The sequence below is a fragment of the Suillus plorans genome, assembly GCF_016647745.1.
Source record: "Suillus plorans strain S12 chromosome Unknown HD556scaffold_6, whole genome shotgun sequence".
NCBI lineage: Eukaryota > Fungi > Basidiomycota > Agaricomycetes > Boletales > Suillaceae > Suillus > Suillus plorans.
The window spans coordinates 169,181-184,618 of record NW_024537390.1 but is presented as its reverse complement, the minus strand read 5'-3'; the positions used below and the strand labels follow the sequence as shown (position 1 = coordinate 184,618).

General features: G+C 48.8%; 5 protein-coding genes across 5 annotated transcripts; 3 read left to right on the top strand and 2 right to left on the bottom strand.

The window, feature by feature from the left end:
• Positions 1-109: 109 nt before the first annotated feature.
• Positions 110-2,338, top strand: HD556DRAFT_792631 (uncharacterized protein). The gene is made up of 3 exons (XM_041311647.1): positions 110-536; positions 596-831; positions 880-2,338. Exons 1-3 carry the CDS (start codon positions 321-323, stop codon positions 2,222-2,224), a joined length of 1,797 nt encoding a protein of 598 aa, XP_041165236.1. The 5' UTR covers positions 110-320; the 3' UTR covers positions 2,225-2,338.
• HD556DRAFT_1524123 (uncharacterized protein) lies at positions 2,232-4,387 on the bottom strand. The gene is made up of 3 exons (XM_041309230.1): positions 4,012-4,387; positions 3,709-3,944; positions 2,232-3,650 (listed from the first exon to the last, which is right to left on the bottom strand). The coding sequence occupies exons 1-3, from the start codon at positions 4,207-4,209 to the stop codon at positions 2,453-2,455; spliced, it is 1,632 nt and encodes a 543-aa protein (XP_041165235.1). The 5' UTR covers positions 4,210-4,387; the 3' UTR covers positions 2,232-2,452.
• Positions 4,388-6,528: 2,141 nt separating this feature from the next.
• HD556DRAFT_1438085 (Alpha/Beta hydrolase protein) lies at positions 6,529-8,221 on the bottom strand (the record flags this gene model as incomplete). The annotated part of the gene is made up of 8 exons (XM_041305797.1): positions 6,529-6,590; positions 6,641-6,668; positions 6,724-6,811; positions 6,861-7,112; positions 7,166-7,309; positions 7,361-7,550; positions 7,604-7,733; positions 7,793-8,221. The coding sequence occupies 8 exons, from the start codon at positions 8,219-8,221 to the stop codon at positions 6,529-6,531; spliced, it is 1,323 nt and encodes a 440-aa protein (XP_041165234.1).
• An 877-nt stretch (positions 8,222-9,098) lies between these two features.
• Positions 9,099-10,074, top strand: HD556DRAFT_1438084 (uncharacterized protein; the record flags this gene model as incomplete). Its single annotated transcript, XM_041305796.1, has 2 exons — positions 9,099-9,122; positions 9,175-10,074. 2 exons carry the CDS (start codon positions 9,099-9,101, stop codon positions 10,072-10,074), a joined length of 924 nt encoding a protein of 307 aa, XP_041165233.1.
• A 1,182-nt stretch (positions 10,075-11,256) lies between these two features.
• On the top strand, positions 11,257-15,166 carry HD556DRAFT_1429691 (uncharacterized protein; the record flags this gene model as incomplete). Its single annotated transcript, XM_041304837.1, has 6 exons — positions 11,257-11,568; positions 11,943-12,356; positions 12,410-13,359; positions 13,381-14,856; positions 14,915-15,036; positions 15,090-15,166. The coding sequence occupies 6 exons, from the start codon at positions 11,257-11,259 to the stop codon at positions 15,164-15,166; spliced, it is 3,351 nt and encodes a 1,116-aa protein (XP_041165232.1).
• Between the last annotated feature and the right edge of the window lie 272 nt (positions 15,167-15,438).

Here is a 15,438-nt window from a genome sequence, read left to right as displayed (position 1 = left end):
AACATGTGTCATGCATACCGAATAGCCCGTACTAGTACGCAAGTGGTTTTCCCCCTTCTATTAGGACTGCATACGATGCTATAAGTACATGGGAACGTCATCAGGATCCTCAAAGATCCATGCATCATATTCATTTCAGCTGTATAATAGCGCGTTTCAAACTCTAGCTACATATATGAGCCTCAGCTAGACGCATTGTAAATGTCTCGAGGCGGACAGTTCCCGGATCCCGGCCCTGGTGCGCCTCCGACATTTTTAGCGTAAAGGATTTGTTTTGGTGATTATCATAACCAACTGCAAATCATATTTGCGCCAACACCATGGCAAGACCTCATGAAGAACTATACGAGTTGTGCGATTGCCTCCGCTCTGTTAGCGTTGAGCTTGATTCATACGAGCCTGAATCCCAACACTCGCCGATCATCGACTCATCAGGAGAAGAAATGGGTGAAGTAAAGACTCAGACCCGAGAAGTATTACCCGGGTTGCGGTTTCTACGAGAAGAGGTGAAGCGAGACCTGCAAGTTTTCCAGAAGGTGTGTCCAGGGATGTTTCTGTTCATTCGATGATTCTAATCGACTCGGATGTGCAGTAGTTTCTTGATGACCCAGAATCGACATCTCTTCCTCCTCTCTCTACCAATGCACCATATCTCGTTGCAGTGTGGCGGGAACTACTTCAAGCTCGTGGAGCTGTTGCTATATACCGGACATTCCATACCGATGCTCATCCTCAGGCCTCCCGTAAGCCCAAGAATGGCTCAGCCAAAGGGCATAGCGTTAAGGTCGATGTGGTCGCTGATAATGGGAGACGTTGGATCAGAGTCAATACGTGAGTTCATCCAACATTCACCTAGAATAACTCTGGACAAATTTCCAGGATAAAGAACAGTCGCATTTTAATGGAGTTTCGCGAAATAGACTCGTATCTTACCAGCTCTGACGAGGACGACGGCGATGGGCACTCTTCTCTGAAGAAGGAAAATCTGATACCCCAAGAGTTTGACAATTCCGTGCTGCGCATGGGTCGTGAACTTCTGGAGGCTGCAAGGGCAAATCCTCATGGTTCCAACGAAATTCCTTCGGTTACCATGCGTCTGACCCGACTGAATCCTTCACTCTCCGACGAACCCAGAATCGCATACACAATCGACTGTCTCCAGAGAATGGGCATAGATGTCCAATTAGGTGAAAGGCAGGGCATCGTAAAGGAGATGGACGACATTTCTGCGCGACCAACAGTTTTGGAGCCCACCACTCATATCAACCTTGATCTCTCAGCGTTGATAGCGCTCATCTCTGACACCACTCACTCTCATCTGCCTCGTGATCCAGAAGATGCCAACACACGATTCATCCCGCCGCAACGATACGTGGAATGGAAAAAGCAGCGAGTACAAATGCTTTCCAATTCTCCAGATGCAACAAGTACATGGGAGGACTCCGGAATCCACTCAAGAGTGTTGGCAGAGCAAGCCCAACAAGAGATGAAGAAGGGCCTCTTGCAAGATATGCACGACCGCTTGAGATCCATATCCCCTACTCTGCAAAATATCCAATTTTGGACGACACAAGAGGCTCGACAACGTTGTCTCCAGATCGTATTCAAGATTGCGGGCACAAGAGAACGTCAGCGCGCCGAAGTACTGCTCTCTTGTTCCACGTGTTCTGAAACGACTACCATACCCACCCATAATCAATTCTGGGTGCATTCACGATACCCGTCTAACTTCATTCCATTGATACCTATCAGGTTGTACCCATCTTCAGAGCCTGATACTACTTCTCTCGAGTCCTTTCAGCCAAATCCTTCGTCACCTTTCCTGACATCCCTTGCATTGACCTGTCGGAATATACTATCCCAAGAAGACATGTCAAGACTTCGGGAATCACAGAGTCCACCTGGCCACTCAGCTGCACCTTACTTGAGCAACGACGAGGGTGACATCCCACCGGCAGCAGTTACTTTAGCAAACCCAAAGCTCACGGTCCACACGGTCCAAAGCATGCTTTGGGGAGCAACACTTGGATGGACGACATTGACCACAAATAGATCCAGTGTGAAAGTGCTCCTTAAAGAGATGAAACGATCCGCTGGAGGCGGAGTGTTGACCCACGAGCCCCCTAATGAAGATGACACCGCTCGCGTGTCCGAAGCCGCAATCTGGATCGTGAAACCACGGAGCTTAGCTGAAGGATCGCGATCGGACTATTGTAGCGAATGATATCAATGGGGAAAATGATGTAGCACAGGTTTCTATGAATAATGACACTGGCGGCGTCCGACTAATCGGAACCAAAACCAAAACTACATGTACGGTCACAGAAAGCCTAGACATCCGAGGTAAGTAGCCGAAAGTTCAAGAAACAATTTATGATAAAAGATAGCAAGATGAGTGCCAGATATAGTAGTAGGAAATAAGTCCCAGTAAAGCCATGCAATTGAGATATTCTCATGCAACAAAGGGCCGAGCTGTCGGCGTCTCAGGTCGGGCTGTGAGCGGTGTAGTGGGCCGCGAGAACTCGGAAGCAGCTGTCTCAAAGGATGTCGTCGAACTTGAGCGCGAGTCACCCTGTCGTTGATATGAAGATAGTAGTAGCGAGCGTGGTGATGATGGCACTTGAGAATTTTTATGAGCTCCGGATGGGGAATATGGAGGTGATCCGGATGTGACAGAACGTGAGGTTGTTTGTCCAGCCTCATCCGCAGCAGCACTATCAAAGACAGGACTTCCTGTTGTCTCTCTCTCTAGTGTGCTAGTACCAGACGGGTTGCGAATATCGGCTGATAGTGACCCACTTGCTTGGTCTGGCAAACTCGATGTAATGACGTCGAAGTCGGGCGGTGGTGCCATATTAGACCTTGATGCTGAAAATGCTACAGCGTCTGGACCGTATGGAACACCGAATCTTTCCAGTGCATTCCTGGAGGTGATAAGTTTAATTTGCTCAGGTGTCATGCCACCTTTTGGCGCCCGGAACTCCGAGCGCATAACAGTATGTGTGAGAGGTGCCGATATTGAGTTCAAAGAGATTGTCGACGGGGATGTCATAGGCGTGGAATGGTCGTGGGGTCGGAGAGCTTTCAAAAGCGTCGAATTAGAGCTCGAGCGATTGCGCCCATGTCCACTAGTTGTTGATGCCACGGAGAGGGATGAAACGTTGCGAGTATGTTCAGGAGTGACAGCCCTGTTGTGGATCGAAAGAGGCGGATATCGTGATGAGCTGCCAAAGGGTTTGAAGAGGAAGCTGAATCTAGAGCGCCGATCAGGGGCAGTATTATCGATGGAAGTCTCTGATGCAGGAGGCACATCAGGTAATGTGTGAACAGTGTCTTGACCTACAACCTCAAAGTACGGAGGCGCTTCTCCTCGTGGATCTTCGGACGTTTGTGTAGTATGCAAGGGTAGGAGTTCAGAATGACTTCCTTGCGAGTGATGCGACGTGCCCAAGCTACCAGCGTCTATGCTTCGTCTCATTGACACATCACCAGAAACGTTATATATAAGATTTGTGGCAGAGCTGTCCGCTTGTATGGTACCATGTGACTCGAGGTCAAGACCACGATGTGTCCCTCCTGTTTCAGGGTGCTCCTCGTCTTCTTCCAGTATTGGCATATGATCCTGGTCGTCCTCCGTCTTCGGAGGTGCTCTGTAATATTAATTGTGTCAAAAGAGTGTGGGTGCTGCGGGCACGCAAGGATGCACACCTGAAGAGAACAAGCTCCTGGTCGCCCGGTTCCAGCATGTAGGGTGGAAGCGATTTTGTGGATATCTGACTTGGAGTCCGTGCGGGCCTCCGGCGTCTTCCAGGGCGAGTTGAGGCAGCCTGACCAGCAGGTGTGCTCCCCACCGCGGCTGCGCCGACTTCCCTGTTGGTGGCCCGCCTGACGCATCCAACCAGTGTCAGCACGGCAACGACGACTGCAAGTATCAGTACGGGTATCTAGATATTTGGTTCTTTGGTTTAAGCATGTCTTTGGCGTTGGGGCTCGACGGTGAATAGTACGCACCCATACGCTTGCAGAAATGCTGTTCCCGTCGCTTGTATTGTCATCTGATGCGCGTCGCAGCACCTCGCTTGTTGGTCTTGCAGATACAAATTTGGGGTATCGCACGGATGAGAGAGTGAGCCAGAGGAGGGTGCGGAGACAAAACGGCGTTCGACTCGGAGCAGATGAGAACATACCGCGCTCAGGGAGGTTACTCATTGTGGTGTCGTGAAGAAATCGTTAAATTATGAAGAGCATGCAGTGCGCAGCGCTTCTGAATGGTGCTTGACGGTGCGGTTAAAGCGAAGGAGATTTAATGATAAATGAAGTGGTAGTAAGACAACTAAAACTTGCACTACTATACTCATGCCGAGGCTGTACCTAGCAGACAAGCGCCCGTGCAAGGTCCCACCAGTACTTGGTCTCCAATGATCTCACACCGCCTAATTGATGATTATGCTCAATTCATACCCTAAAAAAGGAACCCGTCTCAAGGGTAGTGGACAGGAATATCAGGCTCTCCCACCGGAACTACCGTTGGATTGTCTCATAGCCTGGTGACCTGATAACGTACATTCGTGACATAATTAGGATCGACTGTTAACGTTCAACTCGGTCAGCTCGCATCGGTCGTCTCGGCCATGCAGTATGTGCACAGTCCGCGATCATATCAGGGAAAGCCATGGTTCATTGACATTGTCAACATGCTCTTTACAGCCTGCATACTCGCTTTATCGAAGTGGGCATGTACTAGGCTTTGAGATCCGAAATCTCTTCATGGTCACAATTGTTTCGCAACAACTTGGAGCTTTTGATGGAGCAAGCTGCGGCAATAGGGAGTGCGGGGTTGAACCAATTGTTCCCCGCTATTTTGGGCTTTCTCGTATATACGCGATGCAGGACGCCGCACAGCAAGTTATCAGGGACATCCACATGGTCTATCATTGGTCCCTGACCGCAGCAACGTGAATTCGATACTCGATTTGACACGAGGCGAAATTTCTGTCACTTACTCTAATTCTTGCACGACTTATTCACGGTTTCCTCGAGTTAGCGTGGTGGAACTATTTTACCGAATGGTGTGCGATCGAGGTGTGTCAGCAGGGAGGGCAGGCGAGATGCGGCTACACGGTTACAACTTGTATTCCAGCAGAACCCATCGGTACGAAATTCAACCTGCTCAAAGCTCACCCATAAGTGTACGGACACAAGCTGATTCTGATGCAAAATGTGAAATCGGTATGGTACGGTTGAGGCTGTTTTAGGGCCCACCTTGAATTTCATACGTGCTGTATCATGCAATGCATGGCTTCAAATACATAACCATCAGTTTGTGTCGGAATGAGCCTAGTGGTCTAGTGACACATATAATATAATAATCGAGCAATCAGTAAATGAGCAACAGTCGGCATGCCGCCGAAGGCTATGATAACGCAAGCGCCCAGTGCTGCAAAGAGCTGCCCTTGTCATCCTAACACTAATTGAGGCTCACAAGAGAAATTTCAATACAACAGTACCAGCACCAGCCTTATTGTTGGCATGTTTTGCGTCCATCGAATTGTAAATGCAAACCAGTCTTTTGCATTGGCAAATGACTATTTCTTAGGCTGCTATCAATGCATGTTGAAGCTCCTAGAAAACCAGCCTTAGGTTGTTGCACCAAAACATTATCTTTATGTGATAGCCTGTCAATGAAAAGAAATTCACCTTCATACCTCATGAGGGTCATATCACTGGCGGAAACATAGGGAATCACCAGCTCAAAATGATATATCAAAGTCGTAGTGGTTACTGTCATCTGGGGGAAGAAGGATCAAACGCCCCATTACTATAACCCCGAACGGCTCACGCCCAACTATCACACAGATAAAGTCTAGGCGGCTGACCTTGTATGATCGTATAATATACACATGGGAGAAAATATTAGTTAGCATCATATTGGGATCTGACGCGGTTCGATTGCTATTCCAAAGATGGAATGAAGTTTTTGATGAACCGAGAAACACTGTCAACGTTTTCGATTCGCTTTGTATATCGGAAGGTCTGGCTTTGCCAGACCAGCGCAGACAAGGAGAACCCCGCCCTCGAAGAATTTGATGACGCACTTGTAAATGCACTCTAAACATAATGCGGCAAGTTGATAATGTGAAATGTGACGGTCAGCGTGGTCCGATCGAGGCTGTCATTGGACTATCAAACTAAATCTGTGCGACCTCACGTGAGTGCAGGTGAGTACATGCGCGCCGAAATAGCATGCAGTGCATGGCTGTGCCAATTCGTGTCTGACTCTGCTGGAACAAGGAGATGGCGATCAAACGATACCCACGCAATCAGGCAGCAATCAACCCACGTAGAAGCTGAGATCAAAACAGCGCCGTGGCACAGATGACCCGCCCTTGTCATTCCAGAAGACTGTCGTACGTTCATAAGCGAGATTCAAATGCGACAAAGAATGTCAACTGTGTATGTTTGTTTCAGGTATTTCTTGTTTTCTGCTCTGGTCATAGGTCTAGGCGAAGTCAAATATCGCAAAGGATATCATAGGTATGCTCTACTCCGTGGTCCATACTTCTTCTCCAGGAAAGCTGATATTTCTTGTGCTAGAAAAAAATTATGACGTGAACATTGTAGAAAACAAGATTTTACTTACCAAGCTCCTCGGGCGATTCCTGTGCAATCTGAGTGACAGCCGCTTCAATCAGACTTGTACACGGATACAAAACATCAGCTTACCAGATGCCCAGCTGAGTGAATTACCACGTTAGATGAGTTAGCAGGTCTTCGCCACACTCGCTGCCTCGTTATTTGTTCGCCCATAAATCTGAAAAGAAGCGTTAGTAGAACAGAGTTTGTGGCTAAGGGTAACGCACCCCTTGTCTTTGGGCTTCCCTGGAATAATCCAACGTAGTTCTATCCGCTCGTCCACCTTTTCCAGTAGTTCCCATGCTTCATGTGCTCCTATACGATCCGCGAACACCAAGGTCTCATGTAGAGCTGACATCTTTAGCTTGACACCCCCTTGTGGATCCTCGCACAAGCCATATGTAACATATAGCTGCAGAGTATCAGGATGCCAAGCCCCGAAGAACACAGTAGTCTTGAACAAGCGTAATGCCTCCTCACTTGTGACATTACTTAAAAACTTAGAAGTCACTGACACGAAATCACAACTCACCGTGATGACCAACGTTCGCGTCTGCTAAGGGCACCCAGCATGAGCCCAAGTAAATGGGGGGAATAACCGCGATCGTCAATAGCTATAGGGTCTACAAGAATGATGGAGGAAAATAATGCAGGGAAATTGACAGCCGCCAGTATCCTGCATTAATATTGTCAATGTTGGATCAAAGAATTAGCGATAACAACATACGAAGAACATCCACCAAATGAATGTCCAACAGCCACCAGGGAGCGGGATGAAAATCCCTTGGTCTGCCTGGATTCACTGAGAGTCTCCGGTAGAAGGTGTAGATGCGTCGGTAAAACCTTCGAAGATGCATCTTCCGGTAGATAGTATAACAGAAAGTGTGCAATATCCCGAGCGTTGTCTCGCCAATCAACTAGAAACGAAGGTCAACCTCAGCCTTTGGATGAATTACGTGGGGTGTCTCACATATGCCACTGAGATTTGACTCGTTGATTAGTGCAGTATCGCCGTGCTGAACAGCTTCCCAAGACCACACCTCGTCGATCAGAGAAGCTGTGGGTGACGATAGTAAGTATCGCAGAGTTGTTTCCCATATCTATAATACATTCAATGGCTGTTCTTGAGACACGAGGATCGGGTCAAATGAATGAATACCTCCTTAGGAAAACCATTTGCATGAGCGAAGAACAATGTCAAACCCCTCCCATCTTGAACTCTCTTGACATATCGGTTAACGCAGTTCCATAACGGCTTCTCGCTTCTTTCTCCACCTAACTCTCCCTTCACGAAGCATGCTTGTCGCTCAGTAATTTCAGTGAGTAGCTGCTGGATATCTCGTTTCCGTTCTGCGGCATTCGTCGAGAATTTAGGGATCACAGGCAATGGGATGTCCGGAGTAAGTCTTGGACAACCAGCAGGTACGAGGTGGGTACTGACAACATAAGTGTCATTGAACAGCTCGTTTCGAGGCGACGGTAATGTAGGTAGCTCTTCGCTATCACGACGCGTGCGAAAAGGCAAGAACGGTTTAGGGTTTACAGTTGTCCATGGAGGAGTTGGTTCAAAAGGGTATGTCGAAGTCATACTGACGGTCATTTGAGGAGTCGTTCGAAGGCTTCGGCCTGATCAAGAACCGTTGACCGTGGCCGGCATTCGGATAAGCGTGGAAACACGGGATAATTGGTGCAACCGCCGACGCCGCAGCCTACCTTAATGACACAGTCAGGAATGGTGAAACAACTAGTAGGTGTTTTTGATTTTGAAAGCTTGCTAAGTAGTAAGCTCACAGGAAGTCGTGTCACATCTCAATTGATTATTGTCATGATCTCTAGCGTGGTGCAGGTCTCGCCATGAGAACGCCTACTATCATATGGCAACCAAAGAACTCGCTAATGATTTAGCCTGCGACAAGGTTCTATCCAAGGACCATCATGTGTCCCTGCCAGGGATGCAGTCACTAGTACGGAGATTCAATTACAGCTGCAATATTCGTTCATCTTGTCAGGCTGCTAAAGACGAACACCAGCGCCAGCGGAGTCCATTCATTCATATTCCTGGCGTCCGATCTCCAAATCTATTGCAAACAGAGGTAGCAAGCTCTTCCACGTACACTTGCTTATTGAACTTACATATCGGTTACAGCAGAAGCTCGAGGCAGTGCGGTTACCCATGACAGTCGATCGTAATGACTTTCCTTTTTCAGACTGTCGATGTCGCTGCTAACGTTGACGATGAGTTCAAAAAAATTACGAACCCGGGTACTTACGTTGGTCGTTGACCAACGATATAAATGGCGGCGCTGCGGGAGACAGGTCGCATTCTTTCCTTTCCTTTTTTTCTCTAGAGTCTAGAATACTCTCGTTCGTTCTTTTACCCTTTTTTCTACGGTGTTGCGCTGGGTGCATCAGAATCTTGTTCAGTTTTATTTTAATAGCATTCAGATTTCAGTCGTGCATTTATAATGTCTGGTGTTCGAAATTCTTCTGTGAGTCCTATAATGTTGCTTCTACTGTCGCGTCCGAGACTCATCAAAGTAGGCTGGGTATGACGTACAGGAAGACATACCTTTTGCACGCGTTCCAGATCTCGAACGAGCTCAGCATATACGACTTGCTCTCGAGAGCTTGGATCCTCTCCGGGGCCATGAAAAGAGCCACAGCCAGAGTCTCACACCCAGTTCCGCCTTTTTTTCTTCCACATCTTCAAAAAAAGTCCTTCGACACAAGAGAAAATATCTGCCTCCTGCTCTGAAATTGGATGTACAGCATCACACGTTGCAACCCCTGGAGTCATTCATGGATCTCACTGTTACGGAGCTGGGAAGCCGACATATCAAGTCCCAACGTAGTCTGCCCACTCTACGGACTGTAGCTCTTCCGGTACCCACTCACGCATACCGGTCTTCCATCACCTTCAACGTTCCGAGTTCCTCTCCCACTTCCACGGCAGCTTCGTCTCCTACAGCCACGCTGATATCTGATACAAACCTTTTGACCGTACCCTCTGCGCATCCGCCCTTGTCACCATTGACACCCCCGCCATTGTCTCCTTCAACAGCGAAGCGGAAGCGTTTCTCAAGGCTGTGTCGCAAGTTTGGTGAATCTCCGCCTCGTGAGCTCGTCTTTGGCGGGCCTCCTGTGTTTCTGTCTGTAGAGCCCAGGAAGGCTCGTGTGCAGAATGCTACTTGTTTCGCTCCCAGCATGCAGGAGAGCAAAGAGTCTCCATTGTCATGTAATCTGGACACCTCTAGCACCAGTGCTTTGGGAACGAGCTCGAGTGAGAATCTTCACCGACCCTCGTCTATTCTCCTCGAAGACGCTGAGAAACTGTCTCACATTTCAAGGCAGTATAGTACGGCTTGTATGCTGGAGAGAAAGGGCCGGCGGATTACGCAACGGAACTATGAGGATATTTTGAAGCGTTTGAGGATGCTTTGAGCAAAGGCTCGAGTTATTCGTTTCATCTCATCTCTCCGGACCGGCTTCACTCGCTGGTGGTTGGAATACTTATTATGATACTTATCATAGCGTTGAGCGCCTTTATTTATATCGCTTTCGTGATGTGCAATAATTTTTCAAGAGCGTAAGCTGATAGTATTAATTATTAGAAGCATACACAATGTACATTGTACAACAACATACAAATGTAGTCGAATTTTGGCCAATCGCTTTGAATAGAGGAGGTGTAATATTCAAGATCCAAGAGATGGTTTGGCGATTGTTGTCAGCTCAAGCCTCAGATCATGGAGCCTGGTAGTTAGCATCACGCGTTAATTGCCAATTCGATCATGAAGAAGTGAAGAAAAGAAGATGGTTATACATAGCCGTTATGCTAGGGACAGAAGTGTGAGAAGGCGACCTACATCCTTGCATCATGATCGTGCGTGTGCGTTGCGGAATGCTTGTCCAGCTGTAGTACCATGGTCATCATAGCGACGAGTATTGAAATTGGGGTGCTTGGCGTCCATCAAATCAGTTTTCTATTGAGATAGTAGCGAATATTGCAGCTCAGTTATGAGCAAGGCACCCTGCGTCAATCAAACGATAGAGGTATGCCGATAGATTTGAATGTGTGACTTTGTCTGTAAGACAAAAAAAAAGTACATACTAAAGCCAAGATATCAGCGCCAACTTGAAGTGAAGTGGAAAACCGAGGTGCGTTCGCGATTACATGCTTTTGCAGCAAGGCTTTCGGAAGGAAGGTGGAGCACGGTAGCCTAGGATAGGCCACATGTAGTAAAAATTCTCTACAGGAACCAAACGCAAACGAAACTTCCTACGTGGCATCTGTGGTAGAGGCACTACTCTTGTTCGCATCAAGAGTTGAAACATGAGTCGGTAGAGTGTTGGATAGCCAGGTTACCGTTATCTGTGAGTTTTGATAATTTTTGAATGAAGAGGAAAAGGTCCAAGCCAAGCTCTAACTGTTTGGCATGGTCGTTGTTTGCCGCGGTGATGACCCAATTGTTTGTGCTCGCACACGCTTACTAGTCATTGTCCACGATCCTCATCGACCGTATCCTCCGGTTTCCCTTTATCTTTGCACGTTCTTCGACGACAGTGAAACCGAACAAGATTTTTTTTATTTTGAGCGTTGCTCATGTTAGTTAGACTGCTTTGATGTCTGGTAAAGCGCCTCCAAAGGGACCAAGAGCGCTTCTGAGTTCGTTACCTGGCTCATCGTCACAACAACCTCCGACGTCGTCAACTTCAACATCGGGCTCTTCACCTGGTGCTGGTACTAGTAAAATTGGTGCACCACCACCAACAGGACCAAGACTCCTGAATGGTGTTCCAACTCAACCCCGAGGTAAACCGACCGGAAAGCCTTTCGTTAATGGCCATGTTGGACCACCTATAATAAACGTACCGACAGGACCCAGATCTACGCAGAAGGGCAAGCAGGCTGATTCTTCATTGTCAACATCAAATGTGAGTTTTATTTCTTAAATGATGAGAATCATCATAATGATAAATTTCTATAGTCATCTGCATCACCAGTTGACGAAACTTCACCTGTAGCGAGTTCAAGTAATAATACTTCAGCGACTGTTGCTGATGGTGTTAGGCCTCATCAACCTGTGAAGATCTCCTTTACAATTAATCGCAGAACTTCCCTAACCGAATCACGTCCGAGACCACCACAACCTTCAGAAGAACCGCCACCACCACCACCACCTTCAGAAGTACCACCACCAACACCACCACCACCTTCAGAGGTACCACCACCACCTCGCTCACCTTCGCCGCCGCCGCCGCCACCACCACCACTGTCACCACCACCTGCACCGTCACCACCGTCACAGGATTTATCAGATCACGCGCCCTCACCCCCGCCCTCACCTCCTCCTTCAGAACCAGTCGCATCATCATCGAAACCACAACCACCTAAATTCTACTCCTTACCTCCTCCTCCCCCATGGCCACCCTCCCGTTCTGAGTACCCTGCTGGCAACAACTTCAAAGTCATCTATGACCCTGCCATCGACAAGGACCGCGACGGACGTTTTCGCGCTCTAATCGAGAAAGTTCGAGCTGCCCAGGTCGATGGTACAAGTGAACCCCGGATTAAGGGCAAAGGAAAGGGCAAGGAGACGCTCACGAGGTATAACGGACAAGTGATCGAAGGCGAGCCAGAACCTACCATAATCGATCCCCGCAAAGCACCAGGTTTCAAGAAACGTCCCCACCGAGACGCGTTCCATGAAATTCGGTATGAAGTGGGTATAATCACCTATATCTTCTAATTAACCACATTGACGCGTCTTGCCAGTATGATCCAAACTCAACAGGCCCACCACCCCCCACAGCCGTGCTGATCATGAATTTGTCACCCCTAACGCCTACGCAGCAGATACGTCGTATCTTCAGTGCACATGGGAAGATCTCCTCCTTTGATCCGCAAATCGACATGGAGTCTGGGGTAGCGCTCGGTATCGTGTTCATTCGGTACCAGACACATGAAGAAGCCAAGTCATGTGTAGAGCGTACCCATGGAAAGAAATTTGGCACTGGCATGGGAATGGCTGACGGGGAGGAACTCAAGGTGGTCTTTGACGGCGAAGGTCTCAAATTAAAGGCAGTGCGGAAAGAGCTAGAACAACAGAAACATCGTGGTAGAGAAGAGAAAAGAAGGAAGGAGAAGGAAGCCAAGGTTCCGACGTTACCACCTGCACCCATACCCGCACCAATATCCATACCGAAAGCTCAGACCCCAAGCTCGACGCATACACCCGTTCAGCCCGCATGGCGGCCCAGTCATCAGCTCCCTGCGCGCCCTGCACATATCCCCTACACCAACGGACGTCTATCACCTCCCCGCAGCAGAAGAGCAGCGCCTGTCATGAAAGCTAAAATGATGAACTCAGCACTGAGCACTCGTTTCCCAATAGTGAATGACCTGGCGCCTATGTCGTCCTCACATTCCTCCTCATCAACACCCATCCATACCCGCGGTCGTCCTTCACACCATAGTTCTACTCACGCTCCGGCACCTCCATCCCGCTCACCTTCCCCTATTTCCCGGCGCCCAGGACAAGGGCGCCATCAACAGCAGAGAGAGGCTACCAGTGCCACTGTCATCGATGCCCTCGCCAAGAACGGCTTCGAGCATGTTCGAATAGACCTCACCGGTGGCGCGATGATATCTATCCGTGAAGAAGACGTGCGCGCGTTCTTCAAAGACTTCAAGGTCGACTGCGTCCTACGAGATCACAACGCTTGGTATGTTGCCTTTCAAACAAGCGACTCCGCACGACGCGCAGCCATGGTGCTCAGCTCGCGAACACTTGGCCACCACTCGGTAACCCTCTCAGCTTGTCCTCCTCCTTCTCACGCCGCTCCTGTGGCCGCTGAAAAGACCAGCTGGACAAAGGAGGAGATAGTTCAAAAAGCAGCAGATACGATCATCAAAGAGCTCAAGGTTCTTTTAGAGAAGGACATTACTGAGCGGGTGGCTGCTGCTGATCTCCGGAAGCTGGTTGCAGACGAGAAGGCGAAAGTTGCAGAGTCGAAAGCTAGGGAGGGTCCAGAGATGGTCAATGAGCAACGGCCGGCTGAGAAGCGAGGTCTGAAGGGACTTTCCTTTCGGAAACCGAAGAGAATAAGGGAGGAAGAGGCGAAGACAGCCGTGGTTGAAGAAGAAGCTCCTCTCGTTGAGCCGGAAGAGCCTGTACCCGTTGAACCACCAAAGAAAAAGCGGAAGAAAGATCTCGTCCCGAAGATTACGAGGGTGTTTGAATTAGACTTGGAGTCCGAGGATGAGGAGAACCTTGTACCCGAACCCCGGAAGCGGGCAGTTTCCGAGGTTCGTGATGAGGAGCAGGAGCCTGTCAAGAAGAAGCCGAAGAAGGACGTTGTGCTCGAGGATGATGAACCACATAAGAAAGCCTTGTCGAAGAAGAAGGTCGTCAAGAAAAAGTCAGCAGCCAAGGTGGTGGTCGATGAAGTCATCCGGCCCGACGAGTTGGATTTCAATGTTCCTGCTACTGCCAACATCCACATCTCAAATGTGGAGTCGGTCTCGCGCTCGCCTTCTCCCGTGCCAGAACCACCACGGCCTCCGAGTCTTCCTCCTGATCCACTCGAGCAAGGCATATGCAATGACGACGAGGACCTCTATTTCGCTCGGCTGGCTATGTCGGATGACACTCCAAGCGTGTCGCACGTCTTGCTGCCTCCTACCGAAACTGTACTAGCATTTCGGAAGCATCTCACAGGCTCAGCACGTACCGAAGGCTACTACAAGATTTCTCATACCGAGAAATCAGCCTATGTCGCTCAATACGCCCTACGATCCACGAACGTCGAATCAGTCGCTCCAACTGAAGCACCCGCCCAACCTGTCACCTCTTCCCGCTCGAACCGCGCCAATGCTCGCCGCCGCGCTCAAGGTCTGGAAGAGATCAACCAAGTACAGCGAGCTGTGGCTCTTTCAAAAGGCGAGACAGCTGCTGCAGAACTCAGCATCAAATTCAACCAGCTCCAAACGCGGAAAAAGCATCTCCGGTTCGCGAGGTCTCCGATTCATGACTGGGGGTTGTACGCTATGGAGAGGATCGCGCGAGGGGAGATGGTCATTGAATATGTTGGTGAGATTATTCGGGCTCAAGTCGCCGATAAACGGGAAAAGGTGTATGAGCGGCAGGGGATCGGAAGCAGTTATTTGTTTCGGATTGATGAGGACCTTGTGGTGGACGCTACGAAGAAGGGGAATCTTGGGTAAGTTCTGGCTCGGATCCTTACGCGATGCAGCTGCTGATTGGATGTTTTCGTTAAGACGTCTCATTAATCACTCATGCGATCCGAACTGTACTGCAAAAATCATCACTATCAACGGCGAGAAGAAGATCGTCATCTATGCTAAGCAGGATATTGAACTGGGCGATGAAATTACATATGGTTTGTCAAGCCTCCATATTTGATTTCTCTGACTGACGCGACGCGTTTCGCAGATTATCATTTCCCCATCGAGCAAGATAAGATTCCATGTTTATGTGGCTCTGCGAAGTGTCGCGGTTATCTCAACTAGAAACATGTTTGACGTTATCCACTTCGCTCTCTACATTGCACATTCATACCCTTCAATGCTATCGACAACAACGCTAATTTACACTGCGCTATGTATCACTCACCTCGTTGCACACTCGTTCCCTTTGCATGGCATTGTTTATTAATGATCATTGGTTTCTACTGCTTGATGGGTCTGCTTAGGAACTAATTGCTACTTGGCAAGTCCATGGGGCAAATATGATGTTTTCTGGACCGACATCAACGACATAAGCCAGATTTGTTGACATTCAT